The 20,317-nt window shown below is 44.3% G+C and overlaps 1 protein-coding gene across 1 annotated transcript in view; it reads left to right on the top strand.

Annotated features, from left to right (window-relative positions):
• Positions 1–20,317, top strand: part of dnah9l (dynein, axonemal, heavy polypeptide 9 like) — a 329,459-nt gene that overhangs the window by 123,023 nt on the left and 186,119 nt on the right. Inside the window, exons 32-38 of the mRNA XM_067988173.1 lie at positions 320–480; positions 5,785–5,941; positions 6,175–6,320; positions 6,408–6,524; positions 10,097–10,235; positions 10,337–10,429; positions 13,508–13,702. Coding sequence (XP_067844274.1) covers positions 320–480; positions 5,785–5,941; positions 6,175–6,320; positions 6,408–6,524; positions 10,097–10,235; positions 10,337–10,429; positions 13,508–13,702 — 1,008 coding nt within the window. The remainder of the gene's footprint in view (positions 1–319; positions 481–5,784; positions 5,942–6,174; positions 6,321–6,407; positions 6,525–10,096; positions 10,236–10,336; positions 10,430–13,507; positions 13,703–20,317) is intronic.

Below are 20,317 nucleotides of genomic sequence, written 5' to 3'. Positions count from 1 at the left end.
ATGGCCACATGGGCAAAGTATCAAAAGTACTTGAAGGTGCTTGTGGAGCTATACACTGACACATGTTGGCATATCATAAAAAACATCAGTGCAGCAGTTGCACATTGGATTATGATGAAAATGGTGTTCATTTCTCAAATAAAAGACCAATACCTTTTCACAAGGTAGAGGTTTTAATTCAGGTTTATTGTTTTATGGATAAATTCAATTATACATTTATTTTTACTTTGCTAAATAACCATTGTATTTAAGAAATTGACATGAAAACACTTTGTTTAGATATGGTATTCATAATTTTTCAATGTTGATCTTTTGTTAGGTCACTAATAGTCAAGCATTTGCCTGGCTATCACAACTGCGGCACAGATGGGATGATAACCAAAGACATTGCTTTGCTAATATCTGTGATGCTCAGTTTCAGTATTCATATGAGTACCTTGGTAATACACCTCGGTTGGTAATTACCCCTCTGACTGACAGGTGAGTCCTATATTGATCCATTTACTTGTTTTACTGGGTGTTCGAAGAATTTTAGTGCTCAAATGATTCTTGTGTCAAAGCATATCAACACGCAGAAAACTTGAAATAATATGAAATTTTAATGTCTGTGAAGCCAATACGGTAGCATAGTGGTTATGTTACTGGACTAGTAATCCAGAGGCCTGGACTAAAAACAGAGTCATGAGTTCAAATCCCGCCACGGCAGCTGGCGAATTTAAATTCAATTAATTAATTAAATTCAATTAATTAAATAAAAATCTGGAATTAAAATACTAGTATCAGTAATGATGGCCATGAAACTACCGGATTGTCGTAAAAACCCATCTGGTTCACTAATGTCCTTTAGGGAAGGAAACCTGCTGCCCTGACCTGGTCTGGCCTATATGTGACTCCAGACCCACAGCAATGTGGTTGATTCTTAATTGCCCTCTGAAATGGCCGAACAAGCCACTCAGTTGTAAAATCTCGCTACGAAAAGTCACAATAAGAATAAAACCGGACGGACCACCCGGCATCGGACCACCAGGCACCGGACACGACAACGGCAAAACACCAAGCCCAGTCGACCCTGCAAGGTCCTCCTTACTAACATCTGGGGACTTGTGCCAAAATTGGGAGAGCTGTCCCACAGACTAGTCAAGCAACAGCCTGACCTAGCCATACTTACAGAATCATACCTTTCAGCCAACGTCCCAGACTCTTCCATCACCATCCCTGAGTACGTCCTGTCCCACCGGCAGGACAGACCCATCAGAGGTGGCGGTACAGTGATATACAGTCAGGAGGGAGTGGCCCTGGGAGTCCTCAACATTGACTCTGGACCCCATGAAATCTCATGGCATCAGGTCAAACATGGGCAAGGAAACCTCCTGCTGATTACCACCTACCGTCCTCCCTCAGCTGATGAATCAGTCCTCCTCCATGTTGAGCACCACTTGGAGGAAGCACTGAGGATAGCAAGGGCACAAAATGTACTCTGGGTGGGGGACTTCAATGTCCATCACCAAGAGTGGCTCGGCAGCACCACTACTGACCGAGCTGGCCGAGTCCTGAAGGACATAGCTGCTAGACTGGGCCTGCGGCAGGTGGTGAGCGAACCAACACGAGGGAAAAACTTACTTGACCTCATCCTCACCAATCTACCTGTCGCAAATGCATCTGTCCATGACAGTATTGGTAGGAGTGACCACCGCACAGTCCTCGTGGAGATGAAGTCCCGTCTTCGCACTGAGGACACCATCCAACGTGTTGTGTGGCACTACCACCGTGCTAAATGGGATAGATTCAGAACGGATCTAACAGCTCAAAACTGGGCATCCATGAGGCGCTGTGGGCCAGCAGCAGCAGCAGAATTGTATTCCAGCACAATCTGTAACCTCATGGCCCGGCATATTCCTCACTCTACCATTACCAACAAGTCAGGGGATCAACCCTGGTTCAATGAGGAGTGTAGAAGAGCATGCCAGGAGCAGCACCAGGCGTACCTAAAAATGAGGTGCCAACCTGGTGAAGCTACAACTCAGGACTACATGCATGCTAAACAGCGGAAGCAACATGCTATAGACAGAGCTAAGCGATTCCACAACCAACGGATCAGATCAAAGCTCTGCAGTCCTGCCACATCCAGTCGTGAATGGTGGTGGACAATTAAACAACTAATGGGAGGAGGAGGCTCTGCAAACATCCCCATCCTCAATGATGGCGGAGTCCAGCACGTGAGTGCAAAAGACAAGGCTGAAGCGTTTGCAACCATCTTCAGCCAGTAGTGCCGAGTGGATGATCCATCTCAGCCTCCTCCCGATATCCCCACCATCACGGAAGCCAGTCTTCGGCCAATTCGATTCACTCCACGTGATATCAAGAAACGGCTGAGTGCACTGGATACAGCAAAGGCTATGGGCCCCGACAACATCCCAGCTGTAGTGCTGAAGACTTGTGCTCCAGAACTAGCTGCGCCTCCAGCCAAGCTGTTCCAGTACAGCTACAACACTGGCATCTACCCGACAATGTGGAAAATTGCCCAGGTATGTCCTGTCCACAAAAAGCAGGACAAATCCAATCCGGCCAATTACCGCCCCATCAGTCTACTCTCAATCATCAGCAAAGTGATGGAAGGTGTCGTCGACAGTGCTATCAAGCGGCACTTACTCACCAATAACCTGCTCACCGATGCTCAGTTTGGGTTCCGCCAGGACCACTCGGCTCCAGACCTCATTACAGCCTTGGTCCAAACATGGACAAAAGAGCTGAATTCCAGAGGTGTGGTGAGAGTGACTGCCCTTGACATCAAGGCAGCATTTGACCGAGTGTGGCACCAAGGAGCCCTAGTAAAATTGAAGTCAATGGGAATCAGGTTGAAAACTCTCCAGTGGCTGGAGTCATACCTAGCACAAAGGAAGATGGTCGTGGTTGTTGGAGGCCAATCATCTCAGCCCCAGGGCATTGCTGCAGGAGTTCCTCAGGGCAGTGTCCTAGGCCCAACCATCTTCAGCTGCTTCATCAATGACCTTCCCTCCATCATAAGTTCAGAAATGGGGATGTTCGCTGATGACTGCACAGTGTTCAGTTCCATTCGCAACCCCTCAGATAATGAAGCAGTCCGAGCCTGCATGCAGCAAGACCTGGACAACATCCAGGCTTGGGCTGATAAGTGGCAAGTAACATTCGTGCCAGATAAGTGCCAGGCAATGACCATCTCCAACAAGAGAGAGTCTAACCACCTCCCCTTGACATTCAACGGCATTACCATCGCCGAATCCCCCACCATCAACATCCTGGGGGTCACCATTGACCAGAAACTTAACTGGACCAGCCATATAAATACTGTGGCTACGAGAGCAGGTCAGAGGCTGGGTATTCTGCGGCGAGTGACTCACCTCCTGACTCCCCAAAGCCTTTCCACCATCTACAAGGCACAAGTCAGGAGTGTGATGGAATACTCTCCACTTGCCTGGATGAGTGCAGCTCCAACAACACTCAAGAAGCTCGACACCATCCAAGATAAAGCAGCCCGCTTGATTGGCACCCCATCCACCACCCTGAACATTCACTCCCTTCACCACCGGCGCACTGTGGCTGCAGTGTGCACCATCCACAGGATGCACTGCAGCAACTCGCCAAGGCTTCTCCGACAGCACCTTCCAAACCCGCGACCTCTACCACCTAGAAGGACAAGGGCAGCAGGCGCATGGGAACAACACCACCTGCACGTTCCCCTCCAAGTCACACACCATCCCGACTTGGAAATATATCGCCGTTCCTTCATTGTCGCTGGGTCAAAATCCTGGAACTCCCTTCCTAACAGCACTGTGGGAGAACCGTCACCACACGGACTGCAGCGGTTCAAGAAGGCGGCTCACCACCACCTTCTCGAGGGCAATTAGGGATGGGCAATAAATGCCGGCCTTGCCAGCGATGCCCACATCCCGTGAACGAATAAAAAAAAATACTAACCTCCAGAACAGGGTGCCACGTGAGATATTATTGTGAAAGAAGTAAATTTCCATAGTGCTTTGTGACATCTGTTCAGTGGTTTATAAAAATATTCCCATTTTGTGAGGGGTTTATATCTTGTAATTCATTCTTGAAAGTCTGTTTAGTCGTTTAATTGGCTTTTCTCATGAGACGTGTTTTATGGGCCTGGAGTTTCCTCCGAGCTGCTATCGCTCTGTTGCCATAACCTCGCTGCAAGTGCAGCGGAAACACTCATTTACGCGTGTAAATGGGATTTCTGCCACACTTCCTATGAAGTTACGGCAGTGGAGCAAAAGCAGCTTTGAGGGAATTCCTGACCATAGACTTCTGAGCTATTCCTGTTTTTATTGAGCAACTTTGCAACTGTTGTATTTAATCTAAATTTTCTAGACCCTGAAAAAGACCATTTCACTAATATAAAGACCAACAAAAGAGAGAACAGTTCCACATTATTCCAGTGGCATCTATTTTATGTTTTCATCTAAGCAATTTCAACAGAAATTGAGAAGTTAATAAATACTGAAAGTAAGAAATGGCAAATGTGATAAATAACTGTATAATAAATGTTTAATAAATAATGGAGTACTGCAAGGATTTAGTACGATCAACAATTAAATGAATCCCTTGTATCAGGCCCTTGTTCCTATGAAGTACACATCGAGTTGATTGAGACACAACATAGATCCTGATGAGTATCATTCTGTTTGATGAATCGCTATATATTTCAGAAGCGTCAGAACCAACTACGTAACAAAAATCATGGAACAAATATTTATGTTGTGGATTATGCAGGATCAATGAAAGAGATGGGATAGGTAGGAAAATCATCTGAGGCCCAGAGTATAAAGGAAGAACAGAAATGTAGGATATTCATATTCCTCAAAATTATTGGAGGATGGGATGCACACTATGTTTAATTTTATACCTCTTTGTAAGTAGTGGTTTTATCGTAAAACTTGCAGAAATTTTGGAAACAATAGCCTAGAAAATGCTGTTGATGACATTAGCAATCAACACTTAACAGGCTGGATTCCCTGATGCAATCTCACCTGAAATCAGGCTGTGAGATTAACACACCTCACCATTCTGCCCAGATTTCTTTCCTGCCACCCTCTCCAGGAGCGTCCCTTCCCCTCCCAACATATACAAATGGTGGCGGGGGCGCTAGGCCATGGCTGTTTGTAATACATCACTGATGTATTTAACTAACTGTACCACCCCCAATATGTGATCGCAGGACAGATACAGATGAAGATGATCATTTGGCCCATCTTAGCTTACCGTACAGTCTCCCCTTCACAAAATCCAAATGTTCAAATGATTTTAAGCTTTTCATCTTCATTTCCCTACCCAAAAATCCATTCCATGTGTTGATGACTCTGTGAAGTGTCCTGACATCAGTCCTAAATGTATCTTTTGCTGCTGTAAACCGATGCCTCCTTGTACCTACTGTCACAGTTTGGTCTGTGCTGTTCAGGCTTCCATACCATTTATCTCATAATTCTGTAATATAATACCTCCTTCCAAGGATAAAAAACCCAAGTTTTTTCCTCGTGTTTTTTTCATGACTCAATCGTCTGATTTTAGAGATCAGTCTCATGGCTCATCTCTGAACAACCTCCAGATCTTGAATGTCTCCTCTGTATTTCAATGACCAGTATTGGCCACTGTACTCAGTGTGGTCAGACCACAGCATTACACAGTTTAAGCATGACTTCCTCTGATTTGTACTGTCCATTTCTGCCATTTAGTTCAGCATTGCATTTAATCTATTGAATGCTGCTGATTGTGATTTTAATGGTTCTACAGATGTTACATTACCTTGACCCAATCTTTACATTTGACAATGAGTGGAGCACCATCAGGACCGGCTGGGACTGGTAAAACTGAGACCACCAAAGATTTGGGGCGCTCTCTGGGCATTATGGTGTATGTTTTCAACTGCTCTGAACAGATGGATTACAAGGTAACAATGTGCACTGCTGCAAATAGAAAATCTATAAACTGTAATGAACTTGCTTTTTGAATATACTGAGTAAAATTTATTGGGAAAAATTCCTCCAACCCTAATTATAAAGGGTGTTACAATCAATCTGTTACCACCAATTTTTCACCCCCAAAAGTCTAATTCTGTATTTGATATGACTTGAGAGTGATTGCTCCTTGTAAGTTTTTAAACATGTCCTTGTACAATATTAGTCCATAGGAAATATATATAAAGGTCTTGCACAAACAGGAGTGTGGGGATGCTTTGATGAATTCAACCGTATTTCAGTGGAAGTTCTTTCAGTTGTAGCTGTACAAGTCAAGACCATTCAAGATGCAATTAGAAACAAGAAAAGCCGGTATGCAGTGTTTCATGTATCTAATCTTATTAAATTGAAGATCGATTGATGTCAATCATATACTAATGTACCTTTTTGCATCAATAGATTTTATTTTCTGGGCGAGGTTATTGAACTGAAACCTTCTGTGGGTATATTTATTACCCTAAATCCAGGATATGCAGGGAGAGCAGAGCTTCCTGAAAACCTTAAAGCCCTCTTTAGGTATGTAGATATTATTGAGACATTAAGTGTAATGTGTTGCATAAAGGGGTTACCTTCATTTCTGAAAGTTTACAACATATTATTAGACAATAGAACAGTGATTGAGAAGGCCTAATATCTGATCCTCTTCATTAAAAGAAGCGCTTCATTGTGCCAATAAAAGTCATCGTTATAAAGTGTGAGAGCTGCAGTCCTGCCACATCCAGTTGTGAATAGTGGTGGACAGTTAAACAACTAACGGGAGGAGGAGGCTCTGTCAACATCCCCATCCTCAATGATGGCGGGGTCCAGCACGTGAGTGCAAAAGACAAGGCTGAAGCGTTTGCAACGATCATCAGCCAGAAATGCTGAGTAGATGATCCATCTCGGCCTCCTCTCGATATCCCCACCGTCACAGAAGCCAGTCTTCAGCCAATTCAATTCACTCCACGTGATATCAAGAAAAGGCTGAGTGCACTGGGTACAGCAAAGGCTATGGGCCCCGACAACATCCCAGCTGTAGTGCTGAAGACTTGTGCTCCAGAACAAGCAGCGCCTCTAGCCAAACTGTTCCAGTACAGCAACAACACTGGCATTTACCTGACAATGTGGAAAATTGCCCAGGTATATCCTGTCCACAAAAAGCAGGACAAATCCAATCCGCCCAATTACCGCCCCATCGGTCTACTCAATCATCAGCAAAGTGATGGAAGGTGTCGTTGACAGTGCTATCAAGCGGCACTTACCCACCAATAACCTGCTCATTGATGCTCAGTTTGGGTTCCGCCATGACCACTCGGCTCCAGACCTCATTACAGTCTTGGTCCAAACATGGACAAAAGAGCTGAATTCCAGAGGTGAGGTGAGAGTGACTGCCCTTGACATCAAGGCAGCATTTGACCGAGTGTGGCAACAAGGAGCCCTAGTAAAATTGAAGTGAATGGGAATCGGGGAAAACTGGAGTCATACCTAGCACAAAGGAAGATGGTAGTGGTTGTTGGAGGCCAATCATCTCCGCCCCAGGACATTGCTGCAGGAGTTCCTCAGGGCAGTGTCCTAGGCCCAACCATCTTCAGCTGCTTCATCAATGACCTTCCCTCCATCATAAGGTCAGAAATGGGGATGTTCACTGATGATTGCACAGTGTTCAGTTCCATTTGCAACCCCTCAGATAATGAAGTGCCTGCATGCAGCAAGACCTGGACAACATCCAGGCTTGGGCTGATAAGTGGCAAGTTACATTTGCGCGAGACAAGTGCCAGGCAACGACCATCTCCAACAAGAAAGAATCTAACCACCTTCCCTTGACATTCAACGGCATTACCATCGCCAAATCACCCACCATCAACATCCAGGGGGTCACCATTGACCAGAAACTTAACTGGACCAGCCATATAAATACTGTGGCTACAAGAGCAGGTCAGAAGCTGGGTATTCTGCGGCGAGTGACTCACCTCCTGACTCCCCAAAGCCTTTCCACCATCTACAAGGCACAAGTCAGGAGTATGATGGAATACTCTCCACTTGCCTGGATGAGTGCAGCTCCAACAACACTCAAGGAGCTCGACACCATCCAGGACAAAGCAGCCCACTTGATTGGCACCCCATCCACCACCCTAAAATTCACTCCCTTCACCACTGGCGCACAGTGGCTGCAGTATGTACTGTCCACAGGATGCACAGCAGCAACTCGCCAAGGCTTCTTCGACAGCACCTCCCAAGCCCACGACCTCTACCACCTAGAAAGACAAGAGCAGCAGGCACATGGGAACAACACCACCTGCATGTTCCCCTCCAAGTCACGCACAATCCGGACTTGGAAATATATCGCCGTTCCTTCATCATTGCTGGGTCAAAGTCCTGGAACTCCCTTCCTAACAGCACTGTGGGAGAACCTTCACCACACGGACTGCAGCGGTTCAAGAAGGCGGCTCGCCACCGCCTTCTCAAGGGCGATTAGGAATGGGCAATAAATGCTGGCCTCGCCAGCAGCGCCCACGTCCCATGAACGAATAAAAAAAAAAGCTCTAAGATGGATCAATTCAGCAAACCTATAGTATGTTTCTATTGGAACATTATAAATTCCTAAAATGTAATTGTAATATGCTGAAGTTGAACTTTCTACGTATGTATGTTTTAAGGGAAGTACAATATAATATATTATGTTACTATGCAACTTTGAACAGAAATATAGAACTCATTTAATATTTCAGCAAAAAAATGCTACTTTATGTAATATATTTAACACTTCACTTTTGTTCTATTGATATACAATATTGGGCGTGATTTTCTCATTAGTGATGATTGGAAACCATTTCTTTGGGTGGCAGGTAAAACCTGTGATCTTGCCCAAGTGTAAAATTTCCACCATGTCCAACAGCTAATAGTGGGAAACTATCACTGTGGTTTATGGAAGTGGAAGACTACAATCAAGGGAAGTAATGCCAGTGTTACATTCATGTCAGCCTTGCTCATATTAGGCCTGATCACTGACCCTTAGTGGAATATGATTATAACCCCATATTACTTTTTACTTTTTCTGTTGAAGCTGGTTTGGGCAAGTGTGGAGAGAGGGAAGACTTGAGAAGACTCACTTTTCTATCGCTTCCCACAGGACTTAATATAGCAATCTATCTGGCTGGTACCAAAGTTTACATGGATATAAAGAAGTGGTTGGAGATGGCCTTCTCTGTGACCGAAACGATGGGAGTAAAGAGGGCTCATGAGATGGCAAGGTCAAGGGGGTGGCCATGAATATGGGTAGGAGAGTTTGTATGGATAGAGTGACTAAGGGAGAACAGAAGGGCAGTGATATTGGAGGAGTGAAGGCAATGTGAGTTGAGATGTGGATTGAAATCACCAAGGATGATGCATTCAGTGTAGAGGCTGAGAGGAAAGTAGGGAGAATATCTTGGTGAAAAACTCGGGGTGGGACTTGGGGCATGGTAGAGAACAAGGATTTTAAAGGAGAGGCAAGGGCGGGGGAACAAGGTGAATTGCTTGGAGAGGAGAAGGTAACTGAGGCGTAGGATGAGAGCGCAAGGTGTGAGTTAGTTACGAAGGCCACACCACTACCATGGCAATTTGGGTGGGGCAGGTGGTATAAAATATAGCCAGATGGCGTAGTTTTGGTAAGGGGTAAGGTGTCGCCACCATGAGCCCTTTATAGATCCCACCTGATTTTCATTCCATTAATATCAATGGAATGAAATTTGAGCGGGTTCTATTTTGGGCCTGTGTTCCAACCCACCAGATTACCATCCCGGCAGCGAACGTGAAAATCCACTCCAGAAGTTGCAAAGGGAAACATAAATGGTCAAGAGAAGGGGACTAAATGGACCCTCGGGGTTGACCAGAGCTGACTCTGCAGACAGAAGAGGCAAAGCTATTGAAGCAATGTAATGCCTGCATTGCAACAAGTGTGAGCAGATCCAGGAGAGGGAAATGCCACAAAGGAGAAGAGTTGAAGAAGGATGGAATTGTCAAAGGCAATGCAGAGGTTAAAGAGAGATGGGAGTTGTGTGAGAAAAGGTTGGTTAATTCCATTTTTTTAAGGTGTCTTTTGTAACTTAATTTTTTTTTACATTTGTCAGACCTTGTGCGATGGTGATCCCAGACTTTGAGCTGATCTGTGAAATAATGTTGGTGGCAGAGGGATTTATAGATGCTAGACTGCTTGCTAGAAAATTTATAAGTCTCTACACACTTTGCTGTGAGCTGCTGTCAAAGCAGGTAATGTAGATGTTAGAAAGGAAAGAAGCATGCTTATCAGACACCTTATTTTTTTCTTCATTGATTTACTTCCTATTTAAACTCTTTTTATCATCTTGTAGGACCATTATGACTGGGGCCTTAGAGCTATAAAATCTGTATTGGTGGTTGCTGGCTCTCTGAAAAGAGGAGATCGAAACAGGCCTGAGGAGCAGGTAATTAGAGGCTGTAGTTCTAGCTGGCGGTATAGAAGATCAATTATGACCTCCATGTGAACTTGAAGTAGAAATGATGGTATAATGGGAGAGGGTTCAGAGTGGCTTGATATTTACTGCACTGATGTGCTGTGGGGAATTATTGGGCTGGATCTTGCTGGAAAAATAGTGACGTGTTAACGACGCAGGCGTTCTTAATGTGCAAATAGGCAAGTTTAGGGGATTAAGAGCTACGCCATGAGTTGCCAATCTCCACAACTTGCAGGTTGATTTACACAAATGGCATCGCGCCCTTAGCCTTCCCAATGTGATAATTGTTAATGCAATGCCAATCAACCTCTCTGGCCCAGAAAGGGAACAATTTAAACTGTTCAATCTCATTCCTGCATGTAGTAAATTGTTATTAGAGATTTTAAAAATGTCAAATTTAATTTTTTTTCTCTTACTTTTCCTGTCTGTCTTTTTTTTCTTTCAATCCAAATCTTTCTCTCTCTCTCTCTCTCTCTCTCAATCCAATCTTTCTTTCCCTCTCTCTATTTCCCTTTTTGTATCTGATTTGACTAATTCACCCTCCTTCTTTGTTTTTCCTCTGTTTCTTTCTCATTCTTTGTATCGCCTTAACCAAAGAGATCTACTATTGGTCCTGTCAATCACTAAGGTCCCAGATACTCCATTGCCCTCTCCACGTCATTATCAGCTCGCACTTCCAGCAAGTTACAGCGCAAAAAAATTTTGAGCTGAAGGGTGCAGGAAGAAGTCTAACTAACGGTGTATGGCGTGAGATTCCCCACTCCAGCATCCGACCCGTTATGTATTGTAACTAGTTTTGATTAAATTGGTTCAACTAAAGTACCAGGAGTCTGACCAAACCTTTACAGAGCCTACAAGATGAATTATTGTGCAGCATAATTCATATCACCATACATCCCAATCTAGAAAACTTGCAAAAGCTGACCACCAGCTGCATGACAGCTCAGAGGTGGCCCTGAATATAAGCTTATGACATGTGAAAGCAATTAATTACACTAACTCTACTGTGGATATGGGGCTGTCATTTAAGATGTGGATTTACTCAACATTTTAAATACATGACTGTATAAGATTTATTTTCTAGGAGGGGTCTTGGGGCATGTCCCTGCCCCCCAAAAAGTCATGATTTTGGCATTTTATTTGTTGCATTTTCTAGTATTTGGGAATCCACAATGAACATTAACATTTTACAGCACGGAAGGAGTCCGTAGGCAGCAAATTTACAATTGTAACCATCCTTCCAAATCTGCCACCTTCAACTAGTAGTGCAATTCTAGATGCAACTGGGGGTATGCTTCCCTGGAAATCTTTTGCGCTGCTGCATTCTGGTTAGTTTTAAACATTTTGATACTTCACCCTTGTTTTATTTTAATTTTCTTTGTTTAAGATGAAAAATGTAAGTTACCTTTGGGTCTCCAACACACCAACTAAACCCAGTTTCACCAAAGTACTAGTTCGAGGTTCCCTTCCACCCTTTCTCTTACCCTCCCCACACCAACCGCACCCCCCCCCCCCAAACAAAAGTGCTGCTTCTAGTTCTTTTGCCCCTGTGCCACTTCTGGCTTCTACCCTCTCTCCACTCACCCTCAAAAGTGCTGCCCTCGCTTCTCTCTCTCTCTCGTGCCCCCAAAAACTACTGTTTCTTCCTCCTGCAAGGCCATTCCCAGGCTTCTACCTGCTCGCACTCCAGCTATGATTGGCACAGAACAACATGGGTAGCAATTCCTGATATCAATGACGGCCAGCAGGTAGAAGCTTGGGAACAATACTTGAGAGAAAGACCTGGTCCATACTGATTTTGGTCCACAAATGCTGACCTATGGAGAGTGCTGACTGACTGTCTGTGTCAAATGCGTATGGTTGGCATGTATGTGCCACATCAATTTGTTGACTTAAAAGTTCAAAAAAAAAAACGTGCAAGTGGAATGTAAACTGCATCCCCACTTCAGTTGAAAAATTTAAATTTTTGAAAATGGGATTCTGAATGCAAGTTATGTTGCTATCAAGGTTGCAGACTGTTTTCTCACTGCATTTTGTGCTCAATTATGGCATAAACTTCAGGAAATACTTTCCACATTTTATGAAAATGACACCAGTTCATGTAGCATAAGATGGATTAGATGTAAACACTGAAATGGCTACCATCTAAGTTAAATGAATATAACATGGTGGTACACCCAAAAATTAATATTAATAATAATAATATCTACATTTTCAAACTAATTTCAACAGCAAAATAAGGACTCAAACATGTATAGTAGTGATTATTAATACTGAAAATAGTTTGGATGGTAAAACATGAATTGTGCTAGTATATTATTCATACTTCCTGTTTTGCAGGCTGTAAAAACCTGACTAAATGCGTGGCTTATGAACTAGATTTTGTGCATTTAATTTACAATAGTGGAAACTACTATCATAGTGTTATGCTGCCAAGGCCAGCGTTTATTGCTCATCCCTAGTTGCCCTGAGAAGGTGGTAGTGGGCCGCCTTCAACATAACCGCTACACTATTTGTGACCGAGATCTACACGTGCTTTGGGTACTCCACTACCTTTGTGAAAATTAGTTCCTGATGAATACAAAATTACAAAAAAAAATAGAGAGAAATGTTTTGGTTCCTCACCATTTTTATTTCACGAAGTGGTAGCTAGCAACATATGAGGAAAATATGCAACAAAATTTGTACATCATAAATTATGTCTCTAAATCACAATGGTATTTAGTGCAAATATGGTCAAAACTGTATTAAGAGTCAAAAATGAGACTACTCAATAGAACATTATGACCACTCTCTAACCCCAGCTGGTCTATTTATGCACTAAATGGGAATAGAATTTAATACAGATATTTCAGTCATCAGTTTCCAGTTTTTGATGAGATGTATATATGTGCCAGCAATGACTTAGTCTACAACAGATTGAGTTTAACCAACCATATGCACTATAATTGTTTAATTATGCAATAATTTATCATGTTTGTTAACTTAATGTCTTTTGTTATAATGTTATTGTTCTGTGACTTTTATAGCACTGTTGCTGTTTTCCAGGTCCTAATGCGTGCTCTAAGAGATTTTAATCTGCCAAAAATTGTTACCAACGATGTTCCCATTTTTCTGGGTCTGCTTGGTGACCTTTTTCCATCATTGGATGTACCACGCAAGAGAGACATAGATTTGGAACAGATGGTGCGTCAGTCCATTTCAGAACTGCACCTGCAGCCAGAAGACAACTTCATATTAAAGGTGAAGTAATAGCTTTATGCTTAGTTTATCATAAATCTAAATGAGCTGATTAAAGGTTGTAATGTTCACTGTTGTAAAATGTGTACCAAGGCCTGGATTTCTAACAGCTGGCTAATGTCTTTACTATGCCAAGCCATGAACAAAAACTAACTAACATTCTACCTATATTGAACCTACCATATTCTGTTCTGTACATTATCTCTAGGCAGTGAGGTAAAACACTTTTTTGCTTGGTTTATATAATTAGCGCCTTAATTAAAATATATTCCTGTTAATTTGTTTCTAATCTTGGTAGTTCAACTATAGCAGGACTGCTGGGGCCCATCGCGTGCACATCCTGAGCCATGTGGGAACTTGTCCTGGAAAACCACATGTGCAGCAAGTGCCACCAACTTCTAATCTTGGTAGTTCAACTATAACAGGACAGCTGGGACCCATCGCATGCACATCCTGTGCCATGTGGGAACTCCAGAACACTTAGTGTGTCCTGGAAAACCACGTGTGGAGGAAGTGCCACAAATGCTCGAGCTAAGAATTTCTGAGCTTGAGGGGTAGCTAGCATCACTACAGTGCATATGGGAAGCTGAGAGTTTCATGAATAGCACGTTTCAGGAGGTAGTCACCCTGCAGCTATAGAGGTCAGTCAGAGAGGCAGTGAGTAACCACCAGGCAGACCAGGGGGAACAGGCAGGCAGTGCCAGAGTCCCCTGGGAGTGTGGCACTCAAAAAAACAGTATTCAGGAATACCATTGAGGGTGTTGACATCTTGGGGGAGTGCAGTCATGAGCAAATTCACGGCACCGTGGGAGATTCGGCTGCACAGGGGATCAAAAGAAATGGAGTTGTTATAGGGGATTCGATAGTCAGGTTGCGTTTCTGCAACCGCTGACGTGAGTCTCGCATGGAGTGTTGCCTCCCTGGTGCTGGAGTAAAGGACATCACTGAGAGGATGCAGAACATTTTGAGGGGGCAAGGGGAACAGCCAGAAGTTGTGGTCCATGTGGGAACCAATGACATAGGAAGGAAAAGGGTTGAGGTCCTGCAGTCAGAGTTTCAGGAGCTGGGGAGGAAGTTAAAAAGCAGGACCTCAAAGGCAGTAATCTATGGATTACTCCCAGTGCCATGTGCTAGTGTGTACAGGAAAAGTAGGATAAGACAGTTAAATGTGTGGCTGGAGAGATGGTGCAGGATGGAGTGCTTCAGATTTCCTGGGACATTGGGTCCAGTTCTGGGGCAGAAGGGATCTGTTCAAGATGGACAGGTTGCACCTCAGCAGAGCTGGGACCAGTGTCCTCGTGGGGAGGTTAACTAGTGCTGTGGGGGAGGGTTTAAACTAATTTGGCAGGGGATGGGCACCAGGATGAAACAGTAGAGAGGAGAAACAAGGTGCACAGAGGATTGGGCAGGACATATGTAGCACTAGAGTAAAGAAGAGTTCAGAAATAGGAGGGATCAGACAGGGGGCAATTGCTGGGTAATCTACGATGAGTTTAGAGTGCATGTGCTTAAATTCACGTAGTGCGGTAAATAAGGTTGGTGAGCTGCAGGTTCAAGTTGCCACATGGGACTATGATATAATGGCAATAACAGAGATCTGGCTCAAAGAAGGGATTGCGTACTGAATGTTCCTGGCCACAAGGTATTCAGGAAAGATGGGGAAGGAAAGACAGGAGAGGGGTGGCAGTATTGATCAAAGAAACTATTATAGCACTGGAAAGGGATGATGTGGTTGAGGGGTCAAAGACAGAATCTATTTGGTTAGAATTAAGGAACAATAGAGGAACTGTTACGCTACTGGGTGTGCACTATAGGCCACCAAATAGTGGGAAGGAGATAGAGGAGCAAATCTGCAGGCAAATTACTGAAAGATGCAAGAACTATAGAGTAGTGATAATGGGGGACTTCACTATCCCAATATAGACTGGGACAGTAACAGTGTAAAGGGCAAAGAACAGGAGGAATTCCTGAAATGTGTACAAGAGAACTTTCTTGAACAGTATGTTTCCAACCCAACGAGGAAAGAAGCAGGATCTAGTTCTGGGGAATGAAATGGAGGAGTATTTGGGGAACAGTGATCATAATATAATTAGGTTTAGAATAGTTATGAAAAAGGACAAGGAGCAATCAAATGTGAAAATACTTAACTGGAGGAGGGCAAATTTCAGTGAGTTAAAAAGGGATCTTGCCCAGATGGATTGGAATCAAAAATTGGTAGGCGAAACAATAATTCAACAATGGGAGGCCTTCAAGGAGGAGTTGGTTCGGGTACAGAGTAGACCCATCCCTATGAGGGGGAAAGAAAGGGCATCCAAAGCTGGAGTTCCCTGGATGACTAAAGATACAGAGATTAAAATGAAACAGAAAAAGGAGGCTATGACAAATGTAAGGTTCATAATACAGTAGAGAACTAGGATGAATACAGGAAGTACCGAGGAGATCTCAAAAAGGGAATAAAAGGGGCAAAGAGAGAGTATGAGAATAGATTAGCGGCTAACATAAAAGGGAACACAAAAGTTCCAATCAGGGACAAAAAGGAGATCTTCTAGGGGAGGCAGAGGGCATAGCTGAGGTACTGAATTAATACTTCGCATCCGTCTTTACGAGAGAAGAGGATGCTGCCATTGTAGCAGTATAGGAGGAGGTAGTAGCGATATTAGATAGGGTAAAAATAGACAAAGATGAAGTACTTAAAAGGTTGGCAGTACTCAAAATAGAAAAGTCACCAGGTCCAGATGGGATGCATCCTAGGTTACTGAGGGAAGTAAGGGTGGAAATTGCAGAGGCTCTGGCCACAATTTTCCAATCCTCCTTAGATACTTGGAAGATGCCGGAGGACTAGAGGATTGCAAATGTTATGCCCCTGTTCAGAAAAGGGGAGAGGGATATACGCGGCAATTACAGGCCAGTCAGCCTAACATCGGTGGTGGGGAAACAATTAGAGACAATAACCCGGGACAAAATTAATTGGCACTTGGAAAAGTATGGGCTAATAAATACAAGTCAGCACGTGTTTGTTAAAGGAAAATCGTGGTTGACTAACTTGAAACATAGAAACATAGAAAATAGGAGCAGGTGTAGGCCATTTGGCCCTTCGAGCCTGCTCCGCCATTCAATATAATCATGGCTGATCCTCTATCCCAATACCATATTCCCGCTCTCTCCCCATACCCCTTGATGCCTTTTGTGTCTAGAAATCTATCTAGCTCCTTCGTAAATATATTAAGTGACTTGGCCTCCACAACCTTCTGTGGTAGAGAATTCCACAGGTTCACCACCCTCTGAGTGAAGAAATTTCTCCTCATCTCAGTCCTAAATATCCTACCCCATATCCTGAGACTGTGACCCCTCGTTCTGGAACCTCCAGCCAGGGGAAACATCCTCCCTCCAGCCAGGGGAAACATCCTCCCTGCATCCAGTCTGTCTAGCCCTGTCAGAATTTTAAGTTTCAATGGGATCCCCTCTCATTCTTCTAAACTCCAGTGAATACAGGCCAAGTCGACCCAACCTCTCCTCATATGACAGTCCTGCCATCCCAGGAATCAGTCTGGTGAACCTTCGCTGCACTCCCTCTATGGCAAATATATCCTTTGAGGTAAGGAGACCAAAACAGCACACAATACTCCAAGTGTGGTCTCACCAAGGCCCTGTAGATATCCTTGCTCCTATACTCAAATCCTCTTGCAATGAAGGCCAAAATACCATTTGCTTTCCGAACTGCCTGCTGCACCTGCAACTTGATTGAGTTCTTTGATGAAGTAACAGAGAGGGTTGATGATGGTAGTGCGGTTGATATTGTGTATACGGACTTTCAAAAGGCATTTGATGAAATATCAATTAAAGCCCATGGGATTAAAGGGACAGCTTGGATAAAAAATTGTCTAAGGGACAGAAAGCAGAGAGTAGTGGTGAACAGTTGTTTTACAGACTGGAGGGAAGTATACAGTGGTGCTCCCCAGAGGTCAGTATTAGGACCACTGCTTTTTTTGATATATATTAATGATCTGGATGTGGGTATAGAGGGTATAATTTCAAAGTTTGCAGGCTTGGAGCCCCGACAACATCCCGGCTGTGGTTCTGAAGACTTTTGCACCAGAACTAGTCGCGTCTCTAGCCAAACTGTTCCAGTACAGCTACAACACTGACATCTACCCGACAATGTGGAAAATTGCCCAGGTATGTCCTGTCCACAAAAAGCAGGACAAATTCAATCCAGCCAATTACCGTCCCATCAGTCTACTCCCAATCATCAGCAAAGTGATGGAAGGCGACGTCGACAGTGCTATCATGCGGCACTTACTCACCAATAACCTGCTCACCGATGCTCAGTTTGGGTTCCGCCAAGACCACTCGGCTCCAGACCTCGTTACAGCCATGGACAAAAGAGCTGAATTCCAGAGGTGAGGTGAGAGTGACTGCCCTTGACATCAAGGCAGCATTTGACCGAGTGTGGCAACAAGGAGCCCTAGTAAAATTGAAGTGAATGGGAATCGGGGAAAACTCTCCAGTGGCTGGAGTCATACCTAGCACAAAGGAAGATGGTAGTGGTTGTTGGAGGCCAATCACCTCAGCCCCAGGACATTGCTGCAGGAGTTCCTCAGGGCAGTGTCCTAGGCCCAAACATCTTCAGCTGCTTCATCAATGACCTTCCCTCCATCATAAGGTCAGAAATGGGGATGTTCGCTGATGATTGCACAGTGTTCAGTTCCATTCGCAACCCCTCAGATAATGAAGCCGTCTGAGCCCGAATGCAGCAAGACCTGGACAACATCCAGGCTTGGGCTGATAAGTGGCAAGTTACATTCGCGCCAGACAAGTGCCAGGCAATGACCATCTCCAACAAGAGAGAGTCTAACCACCTCCCCTTGATATTCAACAGCATTACCATCGCTGAATCTCCCACCATCAACATCCTGGGGGTCACCATTGACCAGAAACTGTACTGGTCCAGCCACATAAATACTGTGGCTACAAGAGCGTGTCAGAGGCTGGGTATTCTGTGGCAAGTGACTCACCTCCTGACTCCCCAAAGCCTTTCCACTATCTACAAGGCACAAGTCAGGAGTGTGATGGAATACTCTCCACTTGCCTGGATGAGTGCAACTCCAACAACAAGAAGCTTGACACCATCCAGGACAAAGCAGCCCACTTGATTGGCACCCCATCCATCACCCTAAACATTCACTCCCTTCACCACCAGCGCACCGTGGCTGCAGTGTGTACCATCCACAGGATGCACTGCAGCAACTCGCAAGGCTTCTTCGACAGCACCTCCCAAACCTGCGACCTCTACCACCTAGAAGGACAAGGGCAGCAGGCACATGGGAACAACACCACATGCACGTTCCCCTCCAAGTCACACACCATCCCGACTTGGAAATATATCGCCATTCCTTCATCGTCGCTGGGTCAAAATCCTGGAACTCCCTTCCCAACAGCACTGTGGGAGAACCTTCACCACGTGGACTGCAGCGGTTCAAGAAGGTGGCTCACCATCACCTTCTCAAGGGTAATTTGGGATGGGCAATAAATGCTGGCCTTGCCAGCAACACCCACATCCCATGAACGAATAAAAAAAAAGACACAAAACTCGGAAATGTAGTAAACAATGTGGAGGATAGTAACAGACTTCAGAAGGACATAGGCAGACTGGTGAAATGGGCAGACACATAGCAGGTACAATTTTGTCTTTTAAAAAGCATTTGGACAGTTACATGGGTAAGATGGGTATAGAGGGATATGGGCCAAGTGCAGGCATTTGGGACGAGCTTAGTGGTATAAACTGGGCGACATGGACATGTTGGGCCGAAGGGCCTGTTTCCATGTTGTAAACTTCTATGATTCTAGATGATATTTAACGCAGAGAAGTGTGAAGTGATACATTTTGGTAGGAAGAATAAGGAGAGGCTATATAAACTACATGGTAGAATTTCAAAGGGAGCGCAGGAACAGAGAGGCATAGGGGTGCACGTACACAAATCTCTGAAGGTGGCAGGACAGGTTGAGAAGGCTGTTAAAATAACATATGGGATCCTTGCTTTATTAATATAGGCATAGGGTAGATATGAACATAAGAAAAAGGAACAGGTGTGGGCCATACAACCCCTTGAGCCTGCTCTACCATTCATTACGATCATGGCTGATCTCCGACCTCAACTCCACTCTCCTGCCTGATCCCCATATCCCTTGATTCCCTGAGTGTCCAAAAAGCTTTTGATCTCAGTCTTGAATATACTCAATGACTGAGCATCCACAGCCCTCTGGGGTAAAGAATTCCAAAGATTCACAACCCTCTGAGTGAAGAAATTTTTCCTCAGCTCGATCCTAAATGACTGACCCCTTACAAAAGCAAGGAAGTTATGCTAAACCTTCATGAAACACTGGTTAGGCCGCAACTGGAGCATTGTCTTCAATTCTGGGCACCATACTTTAGGAAAGATGTCAAGGCCTAGAGAGGGTGCAGAAGAGATTTACTAGTTATGTGGAGAGACTGGAGAAGCTGGGGTTGTTCTCCTTCGAACAGAGAGAGTTAAGGAGAGATTTGATAGAGGTGTTCAAATTCATGAAGGGTTTTGATTGAGTAAATAAGGAGAAACTGTTTCCAGTGGCAGAAGGGTC

This window comes from Heptranchias perlo, chromosome 7 (genome assembly GCF_035084215.1).
Source record: "Heptranchias perlo isolate sHepPer1 chromosome 7, sHepPer1.hap1, whole genome shotgun sequence".
Lineage (NCBI taxonomy): Eukaryota > Metazoa > Chordata > Chondrichthyes > Hexanchiformes > Hexanchidae > Heptranchias > Heptranchias perlo.
The sequence above is the reverse complement of the archived record's forward strand: the minus strand, read 5'-3'. Positions and strand labels throughout refer to the sequence as shown.